The sequence below is a fragment of the Malurus melanocephalus genome, unplaced genomic scaffold (genome assembly GCF_030028575.1).
Source record: "Malurus melanocephalus ecotype Western Australia unplaced genomic scaffold, MMel_1.1 scaffold_7, whole genome shotgun sequence".
Taxonomy (NCBI): Eukaryota; Metazoa; Chordata; class Aves; order Passeriformes; family Maluridae; genus Malurus; species Malurus melanocephalus.
This window is the reverse complement of record NW_026623239.1, coordinates 3,747,157-3,757,399: the sequence shown is the minus strand read 5'-3', so window position 1 is coordinate 3,757,399 and position 10,243 is coordinate 3,747,157. Positions and strand designations below refer to the sequence as shown.

Here is a 10,243-nt window from a genome sequence, read left to right as displayed (position 1 = left end):
GGGCCCTCTGACKGTCACAGCTTAGCAATTGCCTCTCAGTAATTCTTGATGTTTGGAATTATTACATCCCCTTCCTCTCCTTGGAAGAACAGAACTTCCCTTCATACACAGATTGCAAAATGGCTTATAGAACAACATGAAGCCTGTTCTGAATGCTGTCAAGTCTCTTCAATTTTCCAAGCTCAAGCTTATGCAAAAATGTTTTCTATGAATCCATCTAATGAGGACAGAACTCTAGATGATCACTGCACCATTTATGGGATACTGTATCCTATTTATTTTTCTATCTTGAATTTGCAGCTCCATGAACTCTCATTACCTAGTGTAAAGTCCAAAAATGCAGACACTAACCAGTTATTTCTGGCATTTTTCAAATCATAAGGCAAAAGGGAAAATACACTTTTTCTTGCTGTTCTAGGCCATGCTGAATTGGAACATTCCATGAAGAGACTCCTTTTCTTTTATCTCAGTCCTGAACTGCAGTACTGAATGTGCTGAAGCCAGGTTAGCAGAAGTCTTATAGCACTGAGCTCCCATGCTGCTTTCCTTTGAATTCCCCATTATCTGAACAGCTCTGCTTATCAAACCTATTATCCTTCCCCCTCCGTTTTCAAGCTGAGAAAGCAGAAGTAACATCTTTAATGGTCCATAGATTGATAATTAACTATTCACATGTCCCTTGTAAGGCTGGTAAGCAAAAGAACTGCTTTTGGACAGTGATAATACTGGAGAGAAGGAAGTGAGGGTCAACTTAGGTTATTAAGTTGTACTGCTTCATTAATCACCAACTATCTTTTATTGCACTGCTCAAAGCCAAATCCATTCAATTTCTTGGGAATGAGTTAGATTAAAATCAAGTGCTCTTAATGCACCTTTAACATCTGGCCTAGCAGCTGGCCAGACCATTGCAGCCCTTCTGATTTAAGCTACTATACAGGGCAATGAATTACCTTAAAGGAGCTCCTCTGGAAAGTCCTAMGTTTTATGCTGGATCCCCTGCCAGCCTCACCACTTCATGAGTATGAACAACCATACAATTGCACTGATTTGACTCCGCTGCTCCTGGAGTTTCATTGCCTTTAACCTTGGGATGGAATGATGGTAATGCCATGCTAAGTGCCTCTCCTAGCCACGTTTGTCTGCTCAAGTAGGGCACCCATTCTTGTTAGCTGAAGAACTGCACTGATTCGCAGTGAGAGGGGAAATAGATTGAGCTTGATTAATACCTCTATGAATGCAGCCTATTTTCCTGCAAGGCTTTTGAAGGTGGTAGTCACCCTGACACCTTTATTTCTTTATTAATTGCAAGCCTATGACTAAAAAAGGCTGACATTYTTTTCCCTTAAAGCCCCCGCTTCCTCTTATCTTCAGGCAGACTTACTTGAGTGTGGACTGCCTTGAATTTGGAAGCAATTTAATGAAGGTGAAATCTAATGAAGGTGCAGTGAAAGTTTTCTTTCCCTGGTAGTGAAAGGTAAAGAAATCAGAGCAGACAGTGAAACTGTCCATCCCACAACTGGGAGGACAAATTAGAGGCCTCAGCTTTCCAGATACTATGTTTCCTACCTTATTTGCCAGTTGTTTTCCAATGCCCTCTCATGCTGGCGTCTACTTCTGACTGACTAGGAAATGGGATGAATACAGAATAGCAGTTTGAGAGTCTTTATAATGACTTGGCCATTCTCAGACTGAAAGATTTTAACAGAGGGATCAGCGAGGGATCAGCTTCCTCCACAGATGTTGTGGTCAGAAGAGGCCACTGTTTGGACCCACAGGAAGCAGTTATTGTGCCCTGATTTTCAGAACTACTGCTCGCTGGCTTATTGGGGCACCTGCAAGGTCTCTCTATACTCTAGGAGGGGCCTCTCTTGGCACAGGGCATTCCAGATGCTGGCATTCCCTAGCAAATCCCAGTGTGAGATATGACAGAGACTTTATTTGTCAGCCTGTGAACCATATGTTAAGGTCCAGGTATTAAAATTATTAGAAARATGTCTCTGCCTGAACTAAAGTGTGAATGAGTTCATGTGCTGAAGTTGATGGATTTATATTTAGCAATAGAAGTGAGGTCGAGAGGGAGATATAGAAAGAGATGACGGAGAGAAAGCAAGAGTGGAAAAAGTACCACCACTGTGGATCCTGATGGTGTCAATCTTGATCCATCGGGATTGGGGGAAGCCCATCAAACAGAGTCCACCAGATTTACCTTTGCTCACATTCAGGTGAGAAAGTCCAGGTACCTCCTGTGRGGGAGGGAGTTTTACACTGGATGATATTAATACTTTGGATCATGGGACACCTGAGGAGCCTTTGATGGTTTATGACATCTTCAAAGACATTACAGCTGCCTCTCACATCATCAAAGTTGAGTCATTTAAGGCTCATTAGCAGGGATGAATATCTTCAGGCTACGTGTTTCTGTCTGGTTCGTCTCTAGAAGCGAGTTTTCACAGCTGAGCTGCCTGTGGACAGACTTGATAAAAAGCCCTATCCCACCCGCAGGATTTGCCTCTCACCAGCCTCTTCCCTTATGGGGTTCAATACCCAGGGCAGCCTCAAGTGACGGGTGGGCACCCCCTCTGCCCCTGGGCAGTTCAGGGGTCAGGACTGTKAATTAACCAAGTCATGAACCATGTCCAGTCTCTCACACCATCATGTTGTCACTGCTGCACTCCCACAATTAATAACCCCTAGCAGGTGATGCTGCTGACCTGAGAGGTTTAAATGCACACAGCTGCCCTTGTCAAAAGGTTATGACCAAAGACAAAATTCTCATGTTAAAGAGAAGAACGAAATACATGTTGATTCAAAAACTGCAAATTCACCTTTCCCCTCTGAGACAGCAGCGGGCAACATAAAATCATGGAATCATTAAGGTTGAAAWAGACCCCTCAGATCATTGAGTCCAGCCAATAACCCAGCGCCACTGTGCTCATCATGAAATCGTGTCCCCACATGCCACATCCAYACAGTTCTTAAGCACTTCCAGGGAAACTGACTTCACCACTTGCCTGTGCAGCCAATATCTCAYCACCCTTTCAGGGAAGGACTTTATCCTAGTGTCAAATCAGAGCCTCCCCGGGCATAGCTTATTGCCATTTCCTTTCATCACTTCACCTCACTTGGGAGAGGACACTGATCCCTACCTCGCCACAAATTCTTTTCAGCTAGTTGTAGGGAATGATAAGGTCCCACGTGAACCTTCTTTCCACCAAACTAAACAGCTCCAGTTCCACAGGCTACTCCTCAACAAACTGAACAAACAGGGTAGCGCCCTATTCAGGAATGCCACATGGCACTGCTAGGCCKGTAGCTGACTGAGCTACATGGCACACGGTTCCTGGCAATAAAATGTTAATTCTGGAATTTACCCCGCAGTTTCCAAGGGGATCCACCCACACATTCCAGCTGCTTGGGCTGCAGCATGTGCATGAAGACCTTCAGCCATTCACGTGTGGTGAATATTTCTCCCAGTTTCAGGTGAATGATGCTACACAACCCTACCTTTGTGGGTGCCAGGGCTGCAGTAAGACTTAGGTGACTAGGAAAACTTCCTATTGACTTAATATAAATCTCAGAAACAGTAAAATTTAATCCAGCATCAGTGAATGCTATCTCAAGACCTTTTGTTTACTGCCAAGGCTGATAAGCACTGCCACARGGGCAGTAACACAGGCCAGCACTCCGAAACGCTTGTGTTCAATCCATGGGCTGGAAATCCCTGCTTAATCCACAGTTCTTGACAGCTCAAATCTGTGACAAAGGACCAGCATATGTGACTGCTACAATCCTGCAGGAGAGGGTTCTTGTCAATAGATCCCTTGGGGCATATCAGAGTCTTCAGAGGCAGATAAGTAAAATTCATTGAACAACCTTCAGAAGATAGTGATGTTCTTTTGTTCACTCTGGGTTTGTGGAACCAGTATCTCAAGACTGGACTTTAGTGGGAGGTTTTTTGCTTAAAAAGACTGAATKTATGCAGAAAATCTTGAATGTTTAGTAGCAGTTATAAACAAATGCTAGCCTGCCGTTATTTTAATTTACACTWGAAGTTCCATAGTTTCTGTACGCATTTACTGAGGTAAACTTACATTCAGATGATTTTTTTGCCCCCAGTTCCATCACTGTCCAGTAAACCTGCTGATTTCAGAGAAATATGGGTTAATACCCCTATAAAAAGATGGCTCTTGACTCAAATATGTCATCCTTTCCTTGTTTTTCTGCACGTCTATGATTCTGCAGTTTACTTACAAATGTTTTCTAAGGGAATCCAAGTAAAACTAAATTATTTTAAAAACTCTACTTACTCCAYAGTGATGATATTTGGGGCATAGTATTGAATGGGTGCTTTTTGTACTCAATTCTGGAAAACCACAATTTGTCATGGGATAGAATGGATTCATCAAATGTAGAGCACTCCCACCTCCATCACTTTGCTGGACACAGGATGAAATAAACATTTTTATTATGAGTTGAGAGTAACATGTCAGCAACTTTTTGTGTTGCAATGCTGTTCKGTATTGAAAGAAACATTGCAGGAGTTGAAAAACAGAACCCAGTTCAACGCAGTACTGGAAACAGAACATCTTGGAAAACAGCCTAAAAAGATGGTGGCAACAGCTTTTAATGCCCCAAACACAGCTAACAGAGATCAGTCATTAGTTCAAGAGGTTGAAGTATGTAAATTTGTAATAGAACCAGAGTTACTGTCTGTGCTTTGGAGTAGGCACTTGACAGGCACATTTTGGTTCACATTTAGTACTAAATAGTGACTTTGTATACAGTCATCAAAGGAATAAAGAAGTTTAAACAGAACTTCTAGTATTAGTCTTCTGTGGTGCGTGTTCTGTTGGCTTCCATAAAASACATACCATTTTCTTTTAAATTTAACAGAATAACGTACCATATTTATATAATTTTCTTTTACTTTTCAAGGCACAATTCCTCATAGGAAAACTAWGCCTACAGGAGAATTTAGAATACTAGATCCAATACTAATCATATTTTTTTAGTAATCCTGTGACTGTATATACTTTCACTAGCTTCAGACTCAAATGCTCTCAGGCACTTTTTGGTGGATAGTATCTCATTTAGGGACCTTAAGGTTCAACACCTCTGAAAGTGCAATGCACATTTTGAGTCCACTCACTAAATGTTATCAAATTAAAAGAAAATGAACAAATTTAGATTTCCTATTTCATACAAAGATTTTAAAATTTATTGATTTGATTCACTGGTGTGTAAAAGGCATGATACCTGTGCTTTGCTAGCTTTTGGAGAAGGTAGCAGTGGTGCATGCTTTGGAACAGCTGGATATCCTTTAACATACAGCATTGAAGGTTAGGAGTGAGGACTTTAAATCCTGATTTGTAAATAGCCACATCTTCTCAGAAAATTGTTTCAGTGAAATCACAGAATTGATGGATTTTCCCTTAATGATGGAAAGGCTGCTACAATTCTGACTAACCTGCACAGAATCTGAGACACTGAAACAATTGCTCAGAGAAGAGTGGGTTTCATTAATAATCCAGATGGAGGCAAGAGAATGAGGCAGTAATTTATGTGATAACATCTGGAAGCCATACAGTAAAGATGAAATCAGTGCTTATTCCTCAAATGTGACAAGAAATAGCTAAATGTATGTATACATGTCAAACCATCTGTTTGCCTAGGAATGAGTAATCCATGACCAGAATCAGCATCCCCAAAATAAAATGTTTAAACTTGGTGGTGTTGCCATTTTCCAACGGGCCTCTCAATTATCTATATAAAGTTATTTTCATTTTGTTTTTGGATATAAAATATTAATTTATTGATTTCTCAAGGCAGAATTTTTCCATACAACTTTTGGCTGCTAAAATGTTATGCACTTYCTGAAGGTGCATTGGCAGCTACCTTCAGTTACTTGAGCACACATCTTCACTTTYATGAAGTAGAGATTTGTTTGTATATGGCATGGGCTTAAAAAGCACCTACAAATTAATACCACTAGCCCTTCAGTGTGTCATTTGGTGACCTTGCATTTGATGTAACAGTGCTCCTGAGTGCATTGCTGCAAGAAAAATTGGGAGAAGGGTTGGAATTACAAGCTCAGTAAATGACAGACCTAACTTGTAAGCCAATTGTAAACTTTTATTGGTAAAAGAGGAATACCAGCATGTATTTGCTAAAACTTTATAGTGATTAATCACCAGCTGTYACAAAGCAGCAAAGGATACACTAAATCTTGCCTGTGTCAATCACTGAGTCATTTAGAGGAATGATGCGAAGCTGATCAACTACAACTGCAATTTTAGTGATGCTTTCTTTGTAACTGAATGCATTTTTGAATGTCAAAATGCAACTAAACCAGCAGGATAAAGGATGCAATTTTTAAAGCTCTCTGACAAGGCTCCTTTTATTAGTCTGACAGAACCCTAAACTAACCCAGCATTTGGTCAAATTTGCTATTGGTTAATTAGTGGACCTGGAAGCATCTTAGACAAGCCTGAATCTACTGATCATGGAAGTAGGCTCTTAAGCTATGTAATGCAGTTACTGTTGTGAGGATTTTGAAGGGAAGTYACAGCAATTATTTTTAAATCACTGAGTGTCCTATCTCTTTAGTTTCATACATACAAAATTCCAGGCATTTGTRTTAAGCACAGACGTTGTGCACCTAAACTTTCTATTGACATCTGAACACCAGCACACAGCTTCTCTGGAGTTTATTCAAGATTATTCAAAATTTCCATGTACTGGAGAAAGCTGCCACAAGCAGCAGGAGAAGGTCATGCAAGGTACCCAAGAGCAATTTAAACAGGACCAATCCACCACTCTGGCCAACAGAATTAAGTCCTTACAGCTGGAACACTCAGGTGAAAGACTTGCTCGGGTGTTTTAAGAATCATAGCATACTTTTAATGCATATCTGTAGGGGGAGATAGTATTTTTATTAGACTGTTCATATATAATTGGAAGAGAACCCTTCTGGGATCAGAGTCCCTTCATCAGGACTAACTGAAGCTCCTACAGCTCTGTAAATTTCACTTCTCTCACATATGCAGACCATTAAAACCACAATTAAACTCCTGCATAAACAGCAAGGTAAACTAACATTTTTCAGGAACAGACGCATGGCCTAAAGACCAACATTAAGACCAACATTACAGCTATACCTGCACCAGAAAAAGTCAGAATCTGTCCTCCCAAAGCGATCTGCAATCCAGTTTTCAAAGGATTTTTTTTTTCCAAGATTTCTCCTGGGTATATGTGAAGTGAAATGAATAGAAGAGGAGAAAGCAGGAACAGAGTCAGAAAAATTGCTTAGCCAGATTTTGATTTATCCAATGCAAATACTGGACTGCTTTTAGGATGTTGATGACATTTCATGAGACAGCTGCTGTTACAAAGATGCTGTTCAAAATGCATGGTAAGTTATGACTGAATACACCGATAATACATCGTGCTCCAGAAGGCTGTACATGCATGGGTTTGTAACTAATTGAAAACCTATTAGGATGTAATTCTTCTGGGACTGACAACTGTCACTATTTCATGTTGTTTTGTGTAATGCATTTCATTAGTGTCTTTCTARAAAGCCCATATTCATCCATCTGCCTTCATGAACCTGCAACGTGCAAAATGTATACAATAGTTCATTTTGTAGCAGAGCTGCTGTGGGCCTGCACACACTGAAATTTAAAATGACATTTAACCAGCACAATAGTGTAGTAAGTTATGCCCTGTAAGACCTTCATGTATCTGTGTCTGAAAAAACCCCAACACTCCATTTATTTCATATGGCTAGTAAACTCTTCAGCTTCATGGTATCTGAAATAGAAAATAGACATGAACTCCTCATTAYATTTTTCTGAATCTTTTTCAGATTGATGTGAAACCCTCAAACGTGCCTTAAATATCTGGGACTTAAAAACCTTAYCAAGCTAAGCTGCACCTGCGTAACACAAAATCGCTTACCTGTTTTGCGATGCTGTCACATGAAAATGGGACATTTACTCAACCCTAATTAGTATGTCATCATGTATCAGTGACCCATGAAAGCCACAGCCCCCATGCCTGACCAGTCTGTCCGTGTCCTGTTATGGGGCCCCTTCAGTGAGCAGCTCAGCAGATCAGAGGGTGGCTCAGGGTCACACACCACAGACAGACCCCACTGCYACCCCAGATCTGCACACCTTCACCCACTGCTGGTGACTGCAGCACCCTTCAAAGACTCACACTGACACTTCATGGAATAACACTCTATTAACAGGATTGTGACAGGTGAAGGTTTGAGGATTGCTGGAATTGTATTCCAAACTGCAAAAATGTATTCCAAGCATTATACTAATTCAATGCAATATGYTAGAACTGGCTCTAATCCTTAATAAAAGCTAGCTGGAGTTAATGATTCTGTGTGAAAAGAGCACAATTCTTACCCAACAGGCATCCCGTGGGGAAGACAGGTTTAACTTGCCAGCTGATCCCAGATGTTACACTGGAGTCTTCCCTAATTTCTTTCCATTCTTCCCTCACTTTGACACTATATCTTTATGTTCAGGTGGAGCTCGAGTGACCAAGTTATAGATTTTACTCAATGTGGGGTGGCTGTACCTTGAGGGCAGCTATCCCAGGACACCACCTGAGATAATCCTGGGATGGGGACACGAGTCAGTGATTTTCCCCACAGCTGCTGATCCGAGAGCAGGACCTCTTCCTCCATCTGCCGTGGTTTGAAGCTGCTGTGAGGTTACCAGCTGGGAAATACAGGGATTTCCCTCTGGAAGGGCTGTGAGAAAGCCTGTCCTTGGCATCCCCACGCTGCCCCACCCTCCATTTAGAATCCCTAAGGCTGTGTCTGGGAGGTCAGGTATGCTGACTGCATYCCACCTGGGARCAGCAACTGTATTTTCCCCTATAATTTCTGTACTGTTATCTTTATACTCTCAGTTGTTTTCCAAAAGATGTAAAAAACATTTACACAGTTGGATTTAAGTGCACGCATTACATTAAATCTTCTGAGGTCAGTACACTGATAAACATATGCCTAAGAGTTTAAAAATGAAGTCTTTAGATACTGCCTTTTAAAATTTACTTCTGATTTAAATTGAGAGTCCTAAAAATGAAAAGATASTATCGAGAGATAGTATCACTACTAGAGCTTTGACAGCTAGTCATACACARACCTGAAAAATATTTGATATGATTTTAAATAGTGTTTCTTTTAAATACAGTAACTTTCTGTTACACTGCTGTGCAGTTTGCTTTCACACAATTGTTTTGTTGCTTTGCTTTTCTTCTAGTTGTGGCTTCCCCCAAATAAATAGAGAAATAATGAGTATAGCAATTTCCATATTCAGAAGTCACAGCTCTAACTTAAATTGCAAAACAGAGCCACTGTTAGTGTCAGCTGATGTCTCAAAATTCTATATACGTAACTCTTTTGGTTAAGAAAAAACCTGAAAGTAAGTACAGGCTCCTGACGACAGAATCTTGGAATAGTTATGGCTGGAAGGAGATCTCAAAGTTCATGTAGTTAAAACTCCCCRGCTGGGGGTAGGGACACATAAAGGATTATCTTCTCTTACGGAAATGCATACGTTGTGCCTTTTCCTGACAGATACARGTAATTTAAAGGAACAGGGAAAAAAAAGCCCAAACCAAAACCCACAACAGAATTTATTTTCTTATAGGTTTTTTTTTTTTTTTTTTAATTTCGCATTAAAGAAAGGAACTTCATCAACATTGATTGTCATTTACAGAAAACATTCAAAAATCATGTGTGCATTATTATGAAATACTAACAGTATTTAACTAATAATTTACAGGTCATAAAATAAGACGAAAATCTATTACATTCTAAAGTAAGACAGAACCTTTTCATTTGACAAGGATGCTGGTCCTACAAGAATCATGATAAAAAAAACCAAAAAAACAAAACCCTCAATTGTCACTTTCTAAATGAATCAGGCTGTCTTTTTACTCTCACACACACAAATTAGGTCAATTATATCAAACAAGGGAGAAAGATCATAAGAGAATTGCTGATGTAAAAATGCTGGATGAACTCCTGGCACTGCTGAAATCAGTGAAGGGTTTGTTGCTGGTTTCAATGGAGCCAGATTTTTACCCAATGTGTCATGATTCATTTGCAGTTTTGCTTTTTGCATCTACAAGCCAGTTAAGATACATCACAGTTATTACACAATTAAGCTTACAGAAAAAAAAAAATCACTGTTGACTCTATGAGGCATTTGATTTT

The 10,243-nt window shown here is 40.2% G+C and overlaps 1 protein-coding gene across 1 annotated transcript in view; it reads right to left on the bottom strand.

The window, feature by feature from the left end:
* Positions 1 to 9,917: 9,917 nt before the first annotated feature.
* Positions 9,918 to 10,243, bottom strand: part of RORB (RAR related orphan receptor B) — a 52,113-nt gene continuing 51,787 nt past the window's right edge. Inside the window, 2 exon segments of the mRNA XM_057373145.1 lie at positions 9,918 to 9,962; positions 9,965 to 10,151. Coding sequence (XP_057229128.1) covers positions 9,925 to 9,962; positions 9,965 to 10,151 — 225 coding nt within the window. The 3' untranslated portion in view covers positions 9,918 to 9,924.